Genomic DNA, 23,895 nt, shown 5'->3' on the forward strand with positions numbered 1-23,895 from the left:
TTCACAGAGGCAGAAGTAGATAGAATGAACGTGATTGAAGGCCTCCAATATGCTGTCATTGGCAAGCTTTCATATGGTTCTCCGGAGATTCACGAGCTTCGCCGAATAATTCCAACTCAATGTGGTATCAAAGGTGAGTCTAATATCGGATTCCTTAGAGATCGTCATGTGTTAATTAGATTAACTCTATGGCAAGATTTTCTCGATTTCACATCGAAGAGTACGTACTATATCAAAGCTAATGATGGGTACGAATACCAATTGCGTACTCTTATCTACGATGCAAAATTTAAGGCGGGTGAAGAAACTCCGATGGCGATGGCGTGGATTTCTTTTCCTGGACTGCTGCCTACCTTTTTTGTAAAGGAAACTCTATTTTCTTTGGCTACAGCTGTGGGAAGGCCAGTGTGTCTTGACGCAGCAACTACAAACAAAACTAGGCCGAGTTGCGCAAGAGTAAAAGTTCTTGTCGATTTGTTGGCCGAACTACCTAAAAAGGTGCGATTGGATATTGATGATGAAGCTTCTGGTGGTGTTCGAACAGAATGGGTGAGAATTCAGTATGATATGCTACCAAAATATTGTAAAAAGAAGTGTAAACTACAAGGACATGATGAAATTAAATGTTGGCATTTACACCCCGAGCTTATTGAGAATCGAAGCAGCAAGAAAAGGAATGATCTTGCTGAGTTGAACAACTGGAATTCTGCTGCTGATGAACAAGGAAAAACCAAAAATCACATTACCCCTTTAATGATTCTCACGAGTGAAAAAGTAGTCGAGGACATAGGTGCACAGTGGAAGGAAGTTCGGGATAATCGGGGAACCAACAAAAATAACAAAACCCAGGTACAAGGGCAAACTGGCAATGCAATCATGCCAGTGAATGCTGGTGTACAGCAGGTGCACAATAATTTTGCATTGATGGAGGTCGAAGAAGATCAGACAAACAAGGTTCAAACAAGGAATAAATTTGCAGTATTAGAGGAGGAACAAAGTGATATAAACGAGAACAACCAACTGGTTTTGGTGGGGGGAAAACCAGTCTTCAGTTCTAAAGATGGTCCTACTCCTTCTGGGATTCAGTCCACAATTGACTGGGTTCATAGAAGGTTTGGGACTAGCAAAGAGGAACTAAAACAACTCAATGTGACCACAAACCAATCTTGTCATGCGATTCCATCTCAAACTTTTAAAGATTCTGGGCGGATGGAGGATCTTGATGAGGTAAACTCTACAAAGGTCTTATGGAGCAATGCAGTTGAGGTTAAGAATGATCAGCTGGGCAAAACAAAGACAATAGAAGACAAGGTGAAGAAGGACAACAATCCAAGCTCACCTGGCGATAGGCTGGCGATGCCAGACCTAAAGCCAGGCTCACTGGGCGATAGGCTGGCGACGCCAGGCCTAAAGCCAGGCTCACCGGGCGATAGGCTGGCCTAAAACCAGGTTCACCTGATGAGGCAGCTACAGTAAACCCCAACCTTAGAGCCACTGGAGAGATTTTGGCCTATGTAGATGGTGTTCCGGCGTATGTCCATGAGCTACAATTCAAGGAGTATGAACAGGTTGATGAGCGGGCAATTGTTCTAAGAGCATCCGAGGAAATAGAGGAAGTGCCTATGGAATCTGGCACTGATCAAACCATGCAACTATATCTTAATGTTCTAACTAAGACTCCTCTACAACATTTACATGATTTAGTTACACACAATGTGACACCAATTGATGAAGACTTATTGAGACAAAATCCAATGGAGGATGAAGGAGATGATGAATCAACTGCCGAAAACTTCAAACAAGTGGCTAGGGAAGGGGATTTATCACCCACAACTAGTGCTAAAGGAGGTAAAAAAATTAAGAAGAATCATAGTAAAGATCCACCACAACCTTCAAGAATAATGCCCAGGAGGGCAGCTTCTCTATCTAAATGATGATCAAAACATTAATATGGAACATAAGGTATGTGAATACACAACAGGCCTTTCCTAGGGTGATCAATATGAATAGGGAGCATAATTTTTGTGTAGTTGCATTGATGGAGCCTTTTCAAAAGAAGGGACTCATTGAGAAATATAAAAGGATGTTGAATATGGAGACTGCTTATATAAATATTAATGGGCAAATATGGTTGTTCTTCGATGCAGTGGTGGAATGGAAATTAGTGGAGGATACTGAGCAATAGGTGACTGTGAGAGTGTTTCACCATGACCTGGGGCAGCACATGATGATGACATTTGTTTATGCAAAATATTCAGCAATGGAGAGGTTAGATTTGTGGGATCACTTGTATTATTTAGCAAGTGATATGGAATTACCATGGTTGGTAGGAGGGGATTTCAATGTGTTATTACATGAAGATGAGAAAATAGGGGGACTTCCAATACACCCTCCTGAATATGAGGATTTTGCATTTTGTGTAAACTCTTGTGGTTTGTTTGAGCAAGGGTACAAAGGAAGTCCATTCACATGGTGGAATGGGAGATCCAATATTGAGTGTATATTCAAGAGATTGGATAGGATTTTTGTGAATTTTTCATTTCACAACATGTTGCCAACTATTGAAGTTGAGCATCTAATCAGAACTGGATCAGATCATGCACCATTGCTAATGACCTGTGGGGTGCAGACAACCAAGTTTGTCAAGCCTTTCAGATTCTTGAACTTTTGGACAAAGCATGCTACATTTATGGATGTGGTGAGGCAGAATTGGGAAGCTGATTTCATAGGGGATCAGTTTTTGATGTTCAAGCAGAATATCAAGAGGGAGAAGGCAGCACTCTCAAAATGGAATAGGAAAATATTTGGGGATATCTTCAAGCAATTGGCTATTTTGGAGGACATTGTTAGGGTGAAGGAGATGTTGTTTGAAGAAGAGCCTACAACTGAGAATAGGATTGTGCTTCAAAAGGCTCAATTTGAATTGAAGAAATACTTGAATATTGAGGAGCAATATTGGAAGCAAAAAGCTGGGATGAATTGGTTTGCTGAAGGAGATATGAATACAAGTTTCTTTCACAACCATGTCAATGGCAAAAGAAAGAAATTGCAACTGAAGAGGATCAAAAGTGGCAGTGGGGTATGGATTGAAGACCAGGAGCAATTGGCTACAGCTGCAGTGGACTTCTATCAAAAACAGTTCACAAATGAAGGTGATGCTTCTGAATTTCCCTTGCTCAATAATGTACCTTCAATAGTCACTATGGATCAGAATTTGGAACTTAGCAGATTGCCAACAATTGAAGAATAAGGGCAGCAGTTTTTAAGCTTAGTGGGGAGAGTGCTAGTGGCCCTGATGGATTCACTGGCTTGTTTTATCAAACATGCTGGGATGTTATTGGTGCTGATATACACAATATGGTGCTACACTTCTATGGAGGAGCTGCATTGCCTAAATACATCACTCACACCAATCTAGTGTTGCTGCCTAATAAACCTAGAGTCGAGACCTTCTCTGACTTAAGACCTATTAGTTTGAGCAACTTCATTAACAAGGTTTTGTCTAGGGTGTTACATGACAGATTGTAGATTTTTTTGCCATCTCTAATAGCTCCTAATCAATCCGGATTTGTAAATGGTAGGAGTATATTGGAGAACATCTTACTGGCTCAAGAAATTGTCACTGACATAAGGTTAAGGGGAAAGCCAGCTAATGTGGTGATCAAGCTTGATATGGCTAAGGCCTATGATAGGGTCTCATGGAAGTACTTATTGCATGTGCTAAGGAAGATGGGATTTTCTGAACACTTCATCAACATGGTGTGGAACTTGATGTCAAATAACTGGTATTCAGTATTGGTGAATGGGCAGTCCTCAGGGTTCTTTAAGTCGACAAGGGATGTGAAACAAGGGGATCCCCTATCTCCAGCATTGTTCATTCTATCAGTTGAGGTACTTTCCAGGTCTTTGAATAAGCTTTTTGAAGACAAGTCATTTGTGGGATTTGGAATGCCTAAGTGGTCTGATTCTTTAAACCACTTGGCATATGCTGATGATACGATAATCTTTGCATCTGCTCATCCTCCCTCTTTGAGCAAGATTATGGCAGTGTTGGGGAACTATGAGAAGATATCAGGTCAGATGATCAACAAAGATAAGAGTTCATACTACATGTATTCAAAGGTTGCTAATGGATTGTTTCAGGCAGTTGGAGCTATTACAAGATTTGCAAGAGGTAAATTCCCCTTCACATATCTAGGGTGTCCTATTTTTTACACTAGAAGAAGGAAGGACTATTATGAGGAGCTTATCAAGAAGGTGAAGGCTAAATTGCATTCATGGAAAGGAAAACTACTGTCATTTGGAGGAAAGGCAACACTCATCTCTAATGTGTTGCAAAGTATGCCAGTTCACATGTTATCAGTCCTTGATCCACCAAACAGCATCCTGGGGCATCTACATAAGACTTTTGCTAGGTTCTTTTGGAGCACAAAGGAAGAAGGGAGAAGCAGACACTGGGCTTCATGGCAAAATCTTTGCCTTTCTAAAGAGGAAGGGTGGATAGGTTTTAGGTCCTTAAATGATGTCTCAAGGGCACTGTTTTCTAAACTATGGTGGAGGTTTAGGACCACAAAATCTTTGTGGTTTAATTTCATGTAGAATAAGTATTGCAAGAAGGAGCCACCAACAGTGGTGCATTTTAGGGGAGGGTCTCATGTTTGGAGATAAATGTTGAATGCTAGGGAAGAAGTAGAACATGAGATCGTATGGGAATTGAAGAGTGGAACAACTAATATTTGGCATGAAAATTAGACTAGATTGGGTGCACTTTATCATGTATTGCCTGAAGACTTTCCAATCAATGAAGGCCTTCAGGAGGTGGCAGAACTGCGGCAAGGGGAAACATGGGATGATCAGCTGCTAGATCAAACTTTCAATAAGGTAATTGCAGAACATATAAGGCTAAATGTGCACTATGAAGGCAGTGAGGGATATTGGGATAAGCCATACTGGATGCCAACTCCTTCAGGCAAGTTCAGTGTTAGCAGTGCTTGGCAAATATTAAGGCATATGGTAGATCCTAATCAGGAATTCAAGTTAATGTGGATTAAAGGTTTGCCATTCAAGATATCCTTCTTCTTGTGGAGATTGTGGAGGCAGAAAATAGCCACCGATGACATATGGAGGAGGCAAGGAAAAATGGTGATGTCTAGGTATTGGTGTTGTCAGCAGCCCCAAGAGGAATCCATTGAGCATATATTTGTCACAAGTCCTACTGCCTCTAAGGTATGGAACTTGTTCATGGGGGCTGCTGGAATTTCTGTGCAATTGATTCAATTGAAGAAGATTATAAGGCATTGGTGGTATGCTTAGTGTTATCCGAAATTAAAGCCACTATTTCAAGTAGTACCGGCTATCATCACTTGGGAGCTGTGGAAGAGAAGAAATGCAGGTAAACATGGTGGTTCAATGTCCACAAATATGGTGATTCATGAGATTAATAGGACATTGCATCAACTGGCAAGGGTGAGGTATGCTTGGATCCCTAATATTCCATTGTTATGGCCAGACATGATTCAATACTTTGAAGGATATAAACCTATATTGATCACTACAAGAGTAACATGGCAGCTTCCTGGTGATGGTTAGTACAAATATAATACTGATGGAGCTTCAAAGGGCAATCCTGGACCTAGCTCCCTAGGCTTTTGTGTGAGGGATGATGGAGGTGATGTTGTGTATGCTAGGGCAGTAGACCTGGGAGTTACAACTAATGTGGTAGCTGAAGCTAAGGCTATTCTTCAAGGGTTGGAATATTGTGTGGAGCATGATTTTCACCCTCTCATACTGGAGACTGATTCATTGGTGATGAAGAAGGCGATAGAAGGGGAATGGAATCCTCCTTGGGTAATTGCACAGTATGTGAAGAAAATTATAGAGATGAAGGACAACTTCAATGTGATCTTTCAACATGTGTTCAGAGAAGGCAACTCAGTGGCGGATTATATAGCTAACATTGTGTTCTCTTTTGCAGGTACATCTGAGTTTCATTCATTCTCTGAACTACCTAGTGCAGGGATGAGGTTGATCAATCTAGACAAATCTCAATCACCTAACCTTAGGATTAGGATAGCAAAGAGAAGAACCCCAGACTAATGGCTTCACAAGATTGGACTCTGAACAAACTGATATGTCCAAATGCTAAGGAAGATGCTGAACCCATCATATGGTATTTTTGAAGATTGTTGAATCATTTCTCGGTGGTATTAGCATGCTTTCAAGCTCAGTATGAGGATGGTTTAGAAATGTTTTGAATGATGTCTACATTAAAGGTTCTAGTAGGGAAGGATCTGAGCTTACAAGATCACAAAAAGGCACAGGCTGGCCTTTGCCTTGCAAAGTCTTCTTAAAGCCAGATCATTCATGGCTTTTGCCTTGTAAAGCCAGCCTAAAGCCAGCTCATGCCTGGCTTTTGCCTTGTAAAGCCTGGCTAAAGCCAGCTCATGCCTGGCTTTTGCCTTGTAAAGCCTGGCTAAAGCCAGCTCACGCCTAGCCTTTGGCCTGCAAAGCCTGCCTAAAGCCAGCTCATGCCTGGCTTTTGCCTTGCAAAGCCTGCCTAAAGCCAGTGCATGCCTGTCCTTTGCCTTGTAAAGCCTTCCTAAAGCCAGCTCAAGCCTGGCTTTTGCCTTGCAAAGCCTGCCTAAAGTCAGGCTCCTCTTCTACATATTAATCTTGATGAGTGAGCATATGATTAATACTTGAACAAAATCAGTCCACTGCATATGGAGTTCATATAGTAGCGACACTTGGAGGATGATGCGGACTTCAACTCTGCGATGGAGATATTTGGAATTCATTTTAGCCTATGGACAATATACCATGGCGCCTGGTGAGAGCTTGATAGGTGCTGCTTGGTATTTGACAATGATAATTGGATTCACATACACTAATAGGAGAAGGAAACATTCAACCTATCATGTTGTAATAGTTAATTCATTAGATTTTAGCTTTTCTATCTTTTTTAATAGCTAGTAGCTTCATGCAACTTCTATTTTAGTTTGGACATCTTGTAAGCATTGGACCCATTTTTGGGATTTTATTTATATATTAGCCATTAGGCAAAAAAAAAATAGTATTTTCCTTTTAGTTGAATTTTAATTATTTTTCTTACTTTTGTTATAATGTTATCTAATATGTAATATTATTACGTTAAAAAAAAATGTTGCTCCGTCGTGTACAAATTATATCTTTTATTCCGCTTTATGTGATAGAATTTGATGCGATAAAAGTTTAAGAAAGATTATTAACATAAATGTTCAAATAACCAAAAAAGATTTTTTTATTGTTGTCATCCATATATTCAAGTCATTAACTTAATTGTGAGTTTGAAAAAATGATTATGATAGACGACTTAAATTATGATATATGTCATGAGTTTTAGCCATGGAATCATGATAACATCCATAGCTGGAAGCTTCAGCTATGAGAATGAATGGGGAAGAACACGAGAGGAGTTTAGAGAGAGAAATTATGAGAAAAGTGAAGAACTTCCATTATCTTCTTCTAAAAAATGAAATATATATGTACAAGAGCTATTTATTCACTAACACCTATAGTAGAGTTAGCCGCCTTTCTACAGTGTTAACATCCTAACTAATTAACTGACTATACAAATAATACATCTTAATATAACAATATTCTACAGCCACAGCTTGCACTAGCTCACCACTCTTCTACACTCCCGCTCGAGCTGATGGCTTGGACAAGTTCTTCAGTCCAAGATTCCCTCGTAGATAATCATGTTGCACCTTACCCAAACTTTTAGTTAACAGATCAGCTAGTTTCTCTTTGGTAGGTACATGCTCAGTTTTCATCACTTCTTGTAAGATCTTTTCCCTCACAAAATGACAGTCTATGTCCATGTGTTTAGTCCTCTCGTGAAAGATTGGATTGGCAGCAATCTGAATAGCTGTCTTGATGTCACATAAGAGAACAACGAGTAGTTTTAGCTTCACACCAAGTTCTTCAAACAGACCTATCAACCAGGTCACTTTAGCTGCATATGTAGCCATGCTTCTAAATTTAGCTTCAGCTGAGCTCCTGGAGACAGTGTCCTGTTTCTTAGACTTCCATGATACAAGGGTATTCTCAAACTTGACTAAGTAGCCAGTGACTGATCTTCCTGTTTGTAGGCAAGATCCCCAGTACAATAGGCTGTAAGTTTATTAGTGCTGTCAGCATGCATAAACAGGCCAAGTCCAGGTTCAGCTTTGATGTACCTTACCACTCTGAGAGCAACTTCCATGTGTGACACCTTTGGACAATACATTAATTGACTGAAAACTTGCACTGCAAAAGATAAGTCAGGTCTGGTCACGGTGAGATATAATAGTCTTCCAACTAACCTCTGAAGCTACTAGGACCCCTTAACATCTCATCCTCAGCATTGGTTTCCATCCAACTGTCATACTCTGCTGAAGTTAGTTTCTTATTCATTTCAAGTGGGCTTCTAGCAGGTTTTGCTCCACCTAGGCCAGATTCAGAGATTAATTCCATGGCATACTTCCTCTTATTCATCACTATGCCTTCCTTAGACCTGGCAAATTCAATCCACAGGAAGAACTTTAACTCACCAAGATCTTTCATCTTGAACCTGGTCTGCAGATCATTTATTGTCTCATTTAGTTGATTAGGATTGGTACCAGTGATGAGTAAATTATCTACATACACTAGGACAACCACAATGTTATCATTTGTTCTTTTAGTGAATAGAGAATAGTCAAAGTGATCTGCTTGAATCCCATCTTCACCAGGGCTTCAGTTAGTTTCATGTTCCACTGTCTTGGAGTCTGCTTAAGGTCATACAGTGATTTGTGCTATTTGCAGACCTTCTTTGTTTCCCCCTGTATGCAAAAACCTTCAGGAATATGCATGTACACCTCCTCAGGGAGATCACCATTGAGGAATGCATTGTGGACATCCATTTGGTAGATCAACCAGTGTTTAGAGGCAGCCAAAGCAATGATAGACCTAACAGTCACCATCTTAGCCACACGGGAGAAGGTCTCGGTGTAATATAGACCCTCTCTCTGGATGTATCCTTTGGCCACTAGCCTGGCTTTGTATCTTTCAATCTCTCATGAAGCTCTATATTTAAATTTGAATATCCACTTGCATCCAATGGGAGTCTTGCCAGGTGGCAAGTCTACAATAGACCAAGTTTTATTGTCTTCAAGTGCTGCAACTTCCTGCTTCATTGCCTGCACCCATTAAGGATCAGAAACAACATCTTTGAAGGTCTTAGGTTCAGATACAACTGAGTGAAGAGCCAACATATGCTGATAAGATGGCTTCAGGTGTGAGTAAGTAACATAGGAAGGAATAGGATATACACAAGAGTTACCCATTGGTTTAGTGACATAATCCTGCAACCATACTCGTGGTTTGCTTGCTTGGTTTGCTAGATCTTTTGAGCTCCATAGATTTGGATGGTTCAGGTAGAGGACTGACATCTACATGTGAATGTGATATGATTTCTGCATGAGCTTGTTCAGGAACATGAGGAGATGATGAAACCTCCCCCTCAGTTGAATTATTTATATGACTGGGCTGATTTGTGAGAGTTTGAGGCATCTCTACAGTAGATTCAACTGATGGTAGCAGGTCCAAAACTGGAAATATATGAGTACCTGCAGACTTCAAATGTTTGAAGGGAAAGACATCCTTTTTTGAACACCATATTTATGCTTACTAAGAGAGTCTTGTTCTGTAGATCATATGGTTTGTATCCATTTTGTGTAGAAGAATATCCCAAAAGTACTGATGGCATGGCTTTAGAAGCAAATTTATCCATGTACTTAGGGACAACAGCATAGCAGAGACAACCAAATACTCTTAGATGACTCAAAGAGGGAGCATGCAAATAAATCATCTCAAATGGGGATTTGAAGTTGATGACTCTTGATGGTAGCCTGTTCAGTAGATAGACAGCAGTGTTGACACATTCACCCCAAAATCTAAGAGGGATGTCTGCCTGGAACCTCAATGCTCTGGCTATTTCAAGGACAGTTCTGTGTTTCCTTTTTGCTACTCCATTCTACTAGGGAGTGTACACGCATGTACTTTGATGTTCAATCCCATGAATAAATAGGAATTTCTTGAAGTCTGTGCTAAAGAACTCACTGCAATTGTCTGTTCTGAGTATCTTAACAGAAGCACTGAAAATATTTTTAATCTTAGCAAAAAATCCCTAAGAACTACTATAGTGTTAGACTTTGAGTGAAGGAGAAATATCCAAGTGAACCTAGTGTAGTCATATACTATAGTGACAAAAAATCTTTTGCCATCATAGGTAGGAACTCTACAGGTCCCTAAATATCACAATGCAGTAAATGAAAATCAGTGGCAAACACAGTATTACTCAGCTGAAAAGGAAACTTTGTTTGTTTTGCAAGGGGACATGCAGTACAATCCCCTTATGTCATAGGCTACTAGAATCTGATATTGCAGACATGTAAGCATGACTAGCCTTATTCATAGAACATGTGATGGTGTTATTTTTCACTTGTTGTCTAGAATCCTGGCATGAGGTCTTCACTTGCTTCTCCTGCAACATGTATAGTCCATGTTTCTCCCTACCAATCCCCTTCACCTGTCCATTGAAGATGTCCTGGAAGATGCAGAAGTCAGGGAAGAACATTACCAAGCATTTCAGTTCTTTAGTGAGTTTGGATACTGAGAGAAGATTGAACTTAAACTCAGGTATGTACAACACATTAGTTATGTCTTGGTTGTTAAACACAGAGGCCGATCATGTGTGTGTAACTGATACTACACCTCCTGTAGGTAGATGCACATTGCTCCTGTCTGGTTTTGGTACTAATTTGTATGCCTTTAGCATTTGTAAGCTAGAGGCCATGTGGTTGGATGCACCTGTATCTACAATCCATTCTCTATCACTATAGATAGACATAAGATTTGTTTCTGTACTTGCAGCTGCTGAATTGGTTGAGGATCCTTCATCTGATCCCTTGTTGAGCATTTGAACGATCTGCTGATACTGCTCTGGTGTGAAGAAGGCTGCATGAGCTTGTTACTGAGCTGCTGGTGATGCCATAAAGGTGAAACCTCCCCTGATATGTGGTTGTTGCCTAAGTTTTCCAACACTGTTGGCTGCACCATTTACTCCACATGTTGCATCTCCTGTAAGAGGTGTCATCTAGCCAACTTGGTTTGCATAGGAGTTGCCAGTTCCAGTTGCTCCTCCTCTCCTTTTGGACTTGAAATATGGTGGATATCCAACTAGCTTATAGAAGTTTTCCTTAGTATGGCCCCTCAGATGACATTACTCATACACAAGTATGTTTCTTTTTGGTCTAGGTTTGAAATTGGTGACAACATAGTTTCCTCCCTTATTGCTGAACAAGGCAGTGCTTTCTATTAACTTGGTGACTTATGAGACTTGTGTGAAATTAGCTAGGTTTCTTTGGCTCTCTTGATCTATGATCATGGAGTATGCCTTGTTTACAGATGGAGTGGGATACATCATTATGATCTGACTCCTTGTATGGCTGTAAGACTCATTTAAACATGTTAGGAACTGTATAAATCTTTGATACTCAAAGTGCTCAAGATACTTCCTTGACTCGGGACATGGACAGCTGGGACGTGGCATTATAGCATCAAACTCATCCTAAAGGTCTATGAGTTTAGAGAAGTAGTCTGTAACAGTCATTGTGCCTTGAGTAGGAGAGTGAATCTCTTTATGCAGGTATTTCACCCTAGCACCATTCACTTTATCAAACCTTTCTTTCAAGTCCTCCCATACTTTGTATGCATTTGAAGCATACACTACGCTGCTTAACAATCTTGGTCTTACGACATTCATGATCCAGGACAACACTACAACATTTACCTTTCCCTATTGATCATGTAATTCCGGCTCAACCATAAACTTAGGGAATCTACCATCAACAAAATCTAGTTTGCTTTTATCTAACAATCCAATTCTGATAGATCTACTCCAAATGGCATAGTTCTCAGATCCAGTTAACTGAAGAGAGATTAAGGAGCTACCTGGAGTGTCAATTGGTTGTAGGTATATAGGATGGTTATGATCAATTGTAGGGAAGACATTGCCACGAATGGGAACAACTGTATCGTGAGAGGTTCCTGTGGTAGGTCTGACTGGTGTGGTATTGGTTTCCTCGCCGATTGCCATGGAAATTGTAGATAAGCTCAGAAATATTGCACAATTACTCTGATTTATAGAGAATTAGTTCAAATTACAAAACCCTAGTTTTGAACCCAACGCAAGTGGAGATGATTTAATTCCAAAGTTGAGAGGATATGAAAGTATTCAGTGGCCGGAGACTCACGACGCAGGCTCCGATACCATGATAACGTCCATATATGGAAGTTTCAACTGTGAGAATGAATGGGGAAGAAGACGAGATGAGTTTAGAGAGAGAAATTATGAGAGAAGTGAAGAACTTTCATTATCTTCTTCTAAAAAATGAAACGTATCTGTACAAGAGCTATTTATACACTAACACCTACAATAGAGTTAACCGCATTTCTACAGTATTAACATCCTAACTAATTAACTAACTATACAAATAATACCGCTTAATATAATAGTATTCTACCGCCACAGCTTGCACTAGCTCACCACTCTTCTATAAATCAGTCACTAATGTTTGTATCAGTGTAGATTGCCTACATAATATCCTCTTGAGATGCGATCCTCTCTGAATTTTGGGTGAATGCAGAATGATTTGTGGGTCGAGCTGCCCTTTAATTTACATAATTTAACAAGTTTAACCGTCTAAAAATAGAACCGAAAAGGAAGGGGGAAAAGCGACTTATATTAATGTCATTATTATAATGCTGATAAAGGGTCAAATCACTAGTCGAAATCATTATTTCATATGAAAATCAAACCAGTTGGTGGTCTGTATATTCAATACGTCATACGTGTTTGCCAGGATACTTCTTTGAATTTGGTGGTCCGTATATTCATGTTATTAACGTATGATAGAGTGAAAAATGGTTGCGATAGGACGACTTAAATTATGATATAGGTTACGAGTTCGATCCATAAAATTAGCCATTGATCTTTGAATTAAGATAGGCGGTCTATATCATACTTTTTTGGGATACGTCTCCTTCCCGGATCCTGCGTGAATATAGAATACTTCGTATACCGAGCTGTCATTTAATTTAGGGAAAAGGCTAAAAAATGACCTTGTGGTATTCGAAATGGATCAATTATAACCTCCGTTTAAATTTGAATCCAAAAATGACTCTGTCATTATAAAATGAGTCTAATAATGCCACTGTGTTATTCAAAATGGATCAATAATGCCCTGGAATTTTTATTTTTTTAAAAAATACTTTTAAAAACTGAAAAATATATATTCTGTAAAAACTAGAAAAGAAAGGAATTTGCAAAATATATATTTTTAAGTCTTTTTTGTTTTTTTAAAGTATTTATTTTGTAAAAATTAAAAAAAAAATATTTTTAAAAAAAACTGGAAAAAAAAACTCTCCTAAAGCAGTGGACTACATATGCATTAGTTTTAAAAAATAAAAATATTTTGCAAAATCTTTTTTTTTTCAATTTGACGGTTCAATATTTTTTCGGTTTATTTTTATAAAATAAAAAATCTACCATAATTATCTGTATAGTTATAGATTTATATAAAAACATACGGTTTTATTAAAAAAAACCTAAAAATCGGTTCGATACGGTACGATTATGTCGGTTTAGTCGGTTTTTAAATATTCATTTACACCGACATATAACTGTAAATGAATATTTAAACCGACTAAACCGACATATAGGTGTAAATGAATATTTAAAAAGCGACTAAACCGACATAATCGTACCGTGCCGAACCGATTTTTAGTTTTTTTTAATAAAACTGTATGTTTTTATATAAATCTATAACTGTACCAATAATTATGGTAGATTTTTTATTTTATGAAAATAAACCGAAAAAATATTGAACCGTCAAAGTAAAAAAAAAAGATTTTGCAAAATATTTTTATTTTTTTAAAACTAATGCATATGTAGTCCACTGCTTTAGGAGAGTTTTTTTTTCCAGTTTTTTAAAAACATATTTTTTTTTCCAGTTTTTACAAAACAAATACTTTAAAAAAACTGAAAAGACTTAAAAATATATATTTTGCAAATTCCTTTCTTTTTCTAGTTTTTACAGAATATATATTTTTCAGTTTTTAAAAGTATTTTTTTTTTTAAAAAAAATCCAGGGCATTATTAATGACACAAGGGCATTATTAGACCCATTTTATAACGGCAGGGTCATTTTTGGATTCAAATTTAAACGGGGGTTATAATTGATCCATTTCGAATACCACAAAATTATTTTTGGGCCTTTTTCCTTTAATTTATATAATTAAAAAAGTTAACTCGTACCGTCTAAAAATAGAACAGGAAAAAGAAAAGTGACTTGTATTAATGTCATTATTATAATGCTGAATAAAAGGTCAAATGACTAGCTGAAATGCATTTTATTTCATATGAAAATCAAAGGAAACATGGATAGAACATATAATCTTATGCTTTTACCGGAGGATTTAAAATAGCCTTTCGGCCACGCGGTGGGAATCCGCTAACGCATGTGCAATGTCACCACAAACAGTATGCTATACCCCCTTTGCAATAATCCCCACAATCAAATGATCATTTGCACGGTTGTCCGATTGTACCTTCAACTTCTGCACTCTGCAAACCTATAAAACAAACAAAAAATATATTGTATAGCCGTTCCAAAAAAATAATACTAGCCGACAAAAAATATTTTTTTATTTATTAATATATAATATACATATTTTATATATAATCAGTGTATGTTTCTTGTATATTTGACAAATTGATGTAATTAATTATGGATTCAAGTTCAACAAAATATCACAATCCATTAATTTATTGGATTCAACTTTTATTGATTGAACTTTTAATACATACAAAAAAATTTAAACCAAAACTACTGAGTTTAGATGATCCTATAATATTAAACTACATATGCCCCTGAATATACATTAAGTTTTACATTTGCTATAAGATAAGTGTAAAATATTAAAATATAATAGAAAAAAAAATAATTAAGAATTTTGTAGTGAGAAGAGAGATACCAATTGTGATGAGAACCAGACAAACCAAGAAAGTGAAAGAAGCCTTCCTCGTTGCCATGGCTGAAAAGTGTGCTTTATAAAGTTGCTAAGTTTGCAAACAAATCTTAACAAGTTGTATCTCTTTGTAAAAATACATATCCCAATTTGTTGAGTTATATATAGTTTCAAAAATCATTCTTGATTTTTAAGTTAAGATTAATGCAATTTGAAATGAGTGAGAATATTGGCAAGTGAGTTATTCGAGATGGTGTGAGAAAAGGAAATCAATTGTTTTTTCATTGTCATATAAAATTACTTTCCAATTGGTGAGGTAACATGATTTAATTGCAGATTCATTTGTAATCAACAAAATATCAACTCACCAAAATGAGGAAAGGAAAGAAAAGAAAGAAAAGAACCAAAATGTGTATGTTAATAAATATTGGTTTTCTTAAATATAATATAGGCAGAATAGCCTAATAAATACTTTTACTTGTCCCGTTTTGTCATCCCGGTCCCGATATTCTATGGAGTTTCATTCAAACACTTATAGTTGTTAAAGCTCTGTAAGCATTTAAATTTTATCGAATTTAAATACATAAAATAATTTGGACCATATTAAATTCAAGACATTAGTCCGAACAAATATTGCGACTAGTAAGTTGGGTTAATTATATATGTGTTGGGCTAGTCCATTTAATTAGACTACAAATTAAATGATAAACCCGAGGTCCAAATGGCTATTAGCCTATCTTAAAGCCCAGGCTCATGCCACGTATCAAGTGATGTGGCTATCCAAGTCAAAAGAACGAGCCAATAAAATCATGTCACGTGTCAAATGATGTGGCAAATCCAAGCCAAATAAATGAGCCAATGAATTCATGCCATGTGTCAAGAAAGGATGGTATACTAAGTCAAAATAACAACCAGTAGAGTCATGCCAAGTGTCTAGATGGTATTGGTCATTGCAAATGGACCAATCGAATCGCGGAGCCACACCACTCCCTACAACTATAAATAGAGGTCTTCATAAAGCTAGAAGACACTAGAAGTGATAACAAGAAGCTAGCAGAGAACTCGTGGATCAAATACCGCAGATTTCTCTACAACCTACAAGTTCAAGATCAAGAATGAAGCCAAATCAAATACCAAGGCGTTCAAGATCAAATTACTTGTTTGTGATCAAATCCAAATTCAAGTTCAAGAAGAAGATTCAAGACCAAGCTTTATAAGCCCTTGAATCAAAATTAAAATCAAGCTCATCAAGATAGTTTATATTCTCGAAGAATCATATGAATACTATAGAGATTGTAACACTCATTATTATTGAAATCAAATACTATATTTGTTACACAATTTTTCAGCCTTGATTATTTATTTATCAAGATGCGAAAATTTGTTGTTACAAATTTCTGGCATGCCCAGTGGACCATCTTTACCTCTCATCTCTTCAATTACCAAATTTCAAGAACACATAAATGGATCCTAAGAAGATCAACTTCAAACTCACTACTACTGCGGATTCTAAGTTTTTCTCTGATGTTGAAAACTTGTTGGATGCTACTATGGAAAGCGTAGGACCCGTCACGAGGAACAAAGTAAACTTGCAGGGATGACAAGAATTTCAAATGCCATCTGCATTAGTTCCTATCTTTGATTTTTGATCAGCAAAGAGGGAAAGATCATTTTCAACTGAATTGGAAGAAGGAGCGAACATTGCTGAAATTGTTGAAAAGACATTGGCTCTACTTAGCCCGTCTAGATCTAAGAAACTCATCACACAAGATGATGATGATGTCTTGAACACTGTATCTGCTCCAATCACTCCATGTGAGTTGTTTCACTCAAAGTATGGTGTAAGAGAAAATTCATGCTTTGCTCCGCCATCCACGATGGTTATCCAAGCGATGGTGACTAACACTTCAATTGTTGAAGAACAACTCGCAAATTTAACAAAGGCAATTGAGGGGTTAACGAAGCATATGCAAGATCAAGATAATCAAATTGTGAAGCTGACAGATAGAGTTGAAAGCATGATGGAGGGAGATTCAAGTCATGCCCCTGGAAAGCTCCCTATGATGCAAGATAAAAGAGACTCATCTGCAAGGCAGACAACGACTCCTAAAGAACTTTAGATTTCATCTGACGGGGTTATTCCCATTGACCAATTGACATACTTCATCATGGTAACCATTAAAGATAAGTACGATGTTGCTGCCAGGTTTTCTCTCACATGTAAAGCCATACACTGCGAGAATTGATAGTTTGAAGATGCATGCAGGTTATCAACCCCCAAAATTTCAACAATTTGATGGTAAAGGAAATCCAAAACAACGCATGGCACACTTCGTCGAAACTTGTAATAATGCTGGAACCTATGGAGATTATCTTGCCAAGCAGTTTGGTCATTCCTTAAAAGGAAATGCTTTTGATTGGTACACTAATCTCGAGGCCGGTTTCATCGACAGTTGTGAGTAAGTTGAACATGAAATTCTCAATCGCTTCTATAGCACAAGGCGTACTGTAAGTATGGTTGAACTCACAAACACGTGTCAATAGAAGGATGAACCAGTCGTTGATTTCATAAATGGATGGAGGAATGCAAGCCTCAACTGCAAAGACAGACTTATTGAAGGTTCTGGGATAGAAATATGTATCCAAGGAATGCATGGGAGACTTCGCTACATCCTACAGGGTATCAAGCCTGTCCTTTGAAGAATTGTCTACACGTGCTCATGATATGGAGTTAACTGTTAAGCATGTCTTCAAGTGGAAATCAAGGGCCACTTGTTTATGAACCTCGCAAAGTGAAGGATAAACAAGAAATAAAGAAAGGAGGCAAGTTTTTTTCAAAGTATGAGAGAAAAGAATCAATGAATGTTAATGTCTCGCCATTAAAGGTAACTACAAAAGTGAGTAAGAAGCAAAGTGTGAAGACAACGTCCTTACAGGACAAAGTTGGCCGAAAATTAACTTTGAAGGAAATGCAAGCGAAAGAATATCCATTCTTGGACTATGATGTTCTAGTAATTTTTGAAGAACTCCTTGAGTTGAAACTCATTGAGTTACCTGAAATGAAGCGGCCAGACTAAGCTGGAAGGACTAATGATCCAAATTATTTCAAGTACCATCGGTTGACTGGCCACCCTATTGAAAAGTACTTTGTCTTCAAGGAGAAAGTCATGGATTTGGCCGCTGAAGGAAAAATCTTGCTTGAGGATGAGAAGAAAAGTTCGAATCAAGTCTCTGTCGTGTTTGGTTCACTTGATCCCATTGTCCTTTACAATTTTGTAGAAGTACATGAATGTGGTGGCGTCCAAACTGCATCATCACCGAATATGATTAAATTTGGTGACTCTGAACCTATTAATGTGAGCAAACCATTGCTTCTCCGTATAGTGAATGAAGTAATAGTGGAGGAAAGATCTCAATAGGAAAGTGAATCACGTGATGATCAAACTGATGATGAAGGTTGAATTCTTATGACCCGGCAGAGACGTTGCAAGACTAATTCACAAAGGTAGTCAAATAAGCAATTGACTAGGGAGAAATGGTGAAAAGACCCAAGAAGATAATGATAAAGAATAATTAGAATAAAGCAAAAATGGAGAAGAATTACTATCAAAGGCTACGTCGTCGAGTGATATTGGATGAATTCTTTCCAAGCTGGTTATGCCCGCAAGCTTCCTCTATATATCAAGACCTCATGCTGTAAGGTAGATGAAGAAACAAAGAAGGAAGATACATCATTGCTGCCACCTCCCTTGTCTGAAAAACTCAATGAGCATCTCCCCGAAGAAGTGGACACTTGTGATGCAAAAATAACATTTACTAATGATGATATCTTGCTTGGTGAAACACGCCACAATCATCCCATGTTTATGTTTGGATTTGTGCATGAGTGGAGGATAAGTAGAATTCTAATTGATGATGGATCAAGCGTCAACATTCTCTCAATTCGTACTGTCAACATTCTAATTGATGATTCAAGGGTTCAATCAAGGGGGGCAAAGAGCTATAGAGGCTATCAAATTAGAAATAAATAATGGAGATTTGCATTCGAGTGAATGGATACACGTGATCGATGCAAATACCTCATATAATATCTTATTAGGAAGACCATGGATATACAAGAACAAAGTGGCTTCATCCATCTACCATCAATGCTTGAAGTATTGTGAAGATGGGGTCGAAAAAAGATAGTTGTTGATGATAAGCCCTTTACCGAGGCTGAATCATACTTTGTCGATGTAAAATTCTACTTAAAGAATTATGTCTCAAAGGAGGTTAAGGTTGATGACATGACGCCGACCAAAAGTGTTACAAAGAAAGTTGATGTCGCAACTGGCAAGGCAAAGGTTACAGTTGAAAAGGATCAAGTGATTTATGATATAAACAAGATAAATAAGGCATCTTCAAGTAAGAAAGTGACTCACGTTCTTTGCTATGTCCCAAAGGCAACGAAGGTTAAAGATCCATCTTCTGAACTGCAAGGTAATGTGTTAGGAGGCTTGACCCTTCATGTCAAGAGAATTGATGCAATTAAGTCGTCCACAAAGCTGCTTAAAGGGTTTGTCAAATCATCAAACCCCAATTCGCTTCTAAATCTAGCACTTCCTGCAGAGCGCACAGATGAGGGCTTTGACCCAAATGCCTACAAGTTGTTAACAAAAGCTGAATATGATCCCAATAAATCATCTAATTTAGGAAAGCTCTCACATGAAGCTTCAAACCCTACTCAAAAGATGATGATGAATAAAGAGTACCACCTGAAGCAATCACATGAAGGTTTGGGCTACAAACAATCCGCGCCAATCTGTATCTCCATAAAAAGGGCAAGTTGTAACTACATTACTACTAACGAGGAGTCTACGACATTTAATGAGAAGCTTTCTGTGTTTGATCGACTTACGTAACCAAGGACCTCAGTCTTTGATAGGTTGGTACCATTGAAGAAGAAACACAAGCATCATGGAATTAATAGAAGGATTGGAGCACCTATCTTCGCTAAAAAGGAGATTTTGACCACATATTGCCCAAGTATGATTTCTTCTAGAATGCGGCGAGAGACCGAACTTTAGTTTTGTACGGAGAGGTCCTCAAAGCAAAGGCTCAACTATAGTCCACACTAAAGAACGAGAGGAAGATGAAGAAAGTGTGGGGTCATCATATCATATCATATCACCATTCATGACGAACAAAATGCCTCATCTTATATGGAAGTCGAGGAAAAGTGCCTTCATATTCATGTATGTCATCACATATCTTTCCACGATGGTGATCCTCAAGAGGAAGAAGACGTTAAAAATGCACCACCTGAGCTTGAAGAAGGGGTGAAGAGAACGGTTGATGCACTAAAATAAGTCAATCTCGGAGCTATTGAAGATCCAAAGCCCACATATGTAAGTGCCTCTCTAACTGGTGATGAAGAGAGCAAATATATTGAGCTACTTAAGGAGTTCAAGATGTATTTTCTTGGATCTACAAAGAAATGCCAGGTTTAGACCCCAAGGTGGTTGTTCATCATCTTGTTGTTAAACGATGTACTCATCCCGTGAAGCAATCACAATGTCACTTCAGACCTGAACTGATTCCCTTGATTGAAACCGAAGTTAACAAGCTTATTAAAGATGGTTTTGTTCGTGAAGTTAAATATCCTACATGGATTTCAAGCATCGTCCCTGTAAGAAAGAAGAATGACCAAATCCGAGTTTGTGTTGACTTTAGGGACCTAAATAATGCTTGTCATAAGGATGAATTTCCTCTTCCTATCCCGAAGCCAAGACTGGATATGAGGCGATGTCTTTCATGGATGGTTCGTCTGGATATAATCAAATTCGCATGGCACCAAAATATGAATAATTTACCGCCTTTCGAATCCCTAAAGGTATATACTGCAACAAGGTAATGCTTTTTGGTTTGAAAAATGTTGGTGCTACATATCAATGTGCCATGCAAAACATTTTTGATGACATGCTTCACAAAAACGTGGAGTGTTATGTTGATGACTTGGTGGTAAAGTCAAGGAAGTGAGATGATCACTTACCAGATTTAAGGGTGGTATTCTAACTACTTCGGAGATACCAACTCATAATGAATCCGTTGAAGTACGACTTTGGGGTTACTTCTAGAAAGTTCCTCAGTTTTATTATTCGACATCGAGGTATCGAAATTGATCAAGCTAAGGTGGATGCTATCTTGAAAATGCCCGAGCCTAAGGATATTCATGAATTCAAAAGTTTACAAGGTAAGTGGGCGTATCTTAGAAGATTTATTTTGAATCTGGTTGGAAGATGCCAACCGTTTAGTCGCCTCATAAAGAAGGGAGTTCCTTTTGAATGGGACCAAGCTTGTAGGAATGCTTTTGAAAGCCTTAAATCCTATCTAAAACCTCCAATACTGGCAGCCCTCATATCTGGAAAACTATTAATATTATACATTTCAACACAAGAAAGGTCGGTAGGAGCGCTTCTGGCTCAAGGAAACAGTGAAGGCAAAGAAAATGCACTTTATTACTTGAGTATGATGATGAGACCAAATGATCTCGAGTATTCACCTATCGAGAATTTATGTTTGGCACTTGTCTTCTCTATTCAGAAGTTGATGCATTACTTCCAAGATCATGTTGTGTGACTCGTCTTATGGGCGAATCCTATAAAGTTTGTCGTGTCTAAACATGTCCTAAGTGATCGATTAGCGAGGTGGTACCTTCAATTTTAACAATTTTAAATTGTGTATGTTCCTCAAAAGGCAGAAAAGGACAAGCATTAGCAGACTTTCTAGCTGACCATCTGATTCCCGATTATTGGGAGTTGTCTAATGAATTATTTGATGAAGATGAAATGGTCATAGAAATTCAACCTCAGTGGAAGATGTATTTCGATGGCGCTGCACATCATGAAGGAGTTGGCGTTAGAATAGTATTTATCACTTATTGAGGAGAAGTTTTGCCATATTCTTTCACTCTGACACAACGTTACTCCAATAATGTTGTTGAATATCAAGCGCTCGTACTTGGGCTTGAAATGGTTGTAGATATGAAATAATTGCAACTATAGATTTTTGGAGACTCCAAGTTAGTGATTAATCAACTTTTGGGTAGCTATGAGGTCAAGTAGCCAGAGTTGGTCCCATATCATAAGTATGCTAAGAGATTGGTAAGTTGGCTTTGAGAGGTAACTATTCAACACGTGCCAAGAAAGGAAAACAAAAGAGCTGATGCATTAGCAGCCTTAGCTTCTACATTATCTTTGCCTGATCAAACGCAAGTCGTTGTTTGCCGAAGATGGGTAGTTCCTCCACCAAATGACTACGAGGAAGAATAAAGCAAAGTCAAGCATCGTACTGTTGTTTTTGAGGTTAAAATTAAAGATTAGCGACAATCATTAATCGATTATCTTTGTTATGGAATATTTCTAGAAATCCCCAAAGGAAGACAGAAATATGAAGGAGAGCCCCTCGCTTTCTTTATTATAAAAATTCACTCTATAGACGATCATTTAATGGAGTGCTCTTACGTTGTTTGGGGGTTGATTGATCCCTTCAAGCCCTGCAAGAAGCACATTCTAGAGTATGTGGAGTGCATCAATCTGGGCCAAAACTTCATTTCCACATCAAAAGATTGGGGTATTATTGGCCAACCATGGTTAAAGATTGTTTAGATTACGCTCGAAGGTGTAAAGCTTGCCAATTCCATGCTAACTTCATACATCAGCCACCTGAAGTATTACACCCAATTGTTGCTTCTTGGACATTTGATGCTTGAGGTTTGGATGTTGTTGGTCCATTGCTAAAGTCTTCTGGTGGACATCTATACATTTTGGCCACAACTGATTACTTCTCGAAGTGGGCTGAAGTTGTTTCTCTTAAGGAAGTAAAGAAGGAGAATGTGGCCAACTTCATCCTAGTCAATATTATCTATCGTTTCGGCATTCCTCGATATATATTGACGGACAATGGAAAGTCGTTTGATAACAAGCTGATGAATAAATATGTGATCTTTTTGGTTTCAAGCAACGCAATTCCTCTATGTATTATGCTGCTGCCAATGGACTTGCTAAAGCGTTTAACAAGATGCTCTGCAACTTGTTAAAAAAGGTTGTCTCTAAGTATAAGAGAGATTGGCATGAGACAATAGAAGGAGCTCTTTGGGAATACAGGACCACATATCACACATTGACGAAAACGACTCCATATTCACTTGTTTATGGAGTTGAAGTAGTCCTCCCACTTGAGCATCAAATCCTATCGTTGTGGCTTGCCATTCAAGAAGAACTCACTGATGAAGAAAATGCTCGCTTATGCCTTGAAAAATTGGAAGCTCTTGATGAAAATAGGCTAGAATCTCAACAAAGCCTTGAATGTTATCAAGCTCGCTTGTCTCGATCTTTTAACAAAAGTGTGTGCCTTAGATCTTTCCAAGTAGGTGACCAAGTTCTTGAGGTAAAAAGGCCTATTATCACCTCTCGTCGATCTAAAGGTAAATTCTTTGCTAAGTGGGATGCGCCATATGTTGTACAAGGGGTATACTCAAGTGATGCTTACAAGATAGTTGACTCGGAAGGTTTGCGGATTGGTCCTATCAATGAAAAATTCATGAAGAGATACTATCCTTGAAGAAAACAAATACGCTCCTCGACACACGAGTGTAAACTGCATATTACTCGTGGCCCGCAAGAGTATAAACTGTGCACGGCCCCAAAAAAAAAGTCCCCTAGGTTAAAAACCTCGAAAGAGGCAGCCTAGGCAAAAGTTAGGACATTTAAAAAAAACAAAAAAAAAACCTCACCCATTTAGAACTACGGTATGACTTGATCC

General features: G+C 38.1%; 1 protein-coding gene across 1 annotated transcript; it reads right to left on the reverse strand.

The window, feature by feature from the left end:
- Positions 1-9,077: 9,077 nt before the first annotated feature.
- On the reverse strand, positions 9,078-12,160 carry LOC138906259 (uncharacterized). Its single transcript, XM_070194792.1, has 6 exons — positions 11,908-12,160; positions 10,777-11,019; positions 10,432-10,674; positions 10,123-10,310; positions 9,692-10,036; positions 9,078-9,200 (listed from the first exon to the last, which is right to left on the reverse strand). Exons 1-6 carry the CDS (start codon positions 12,158-12,160, stop codon positions 9,078-9,080), a joined length of 1,395 nt encoding a protein of 464 aa, XP_070050893.1.
- Between the last annotated feature and the right edge of the window lie 11,735 nt (positions 12,161-23,895).

Source organism: Nicotiana tomentosiformis, chromosome 2 (genome assembly GCF_000390325.3).
Source record: "Nicotiana tomentosiformis chromosome 2, ASM39032v3, whole genome shotgun sequence".
Classification (NCBI taxonomy): domain Eukaryota; kingdom Viridiplantae; phylum Streptophyta; class Magnoliopsida; order Solanales; family Solanaceae; genus Nicotiana; species Nicotiana tomentosiformis.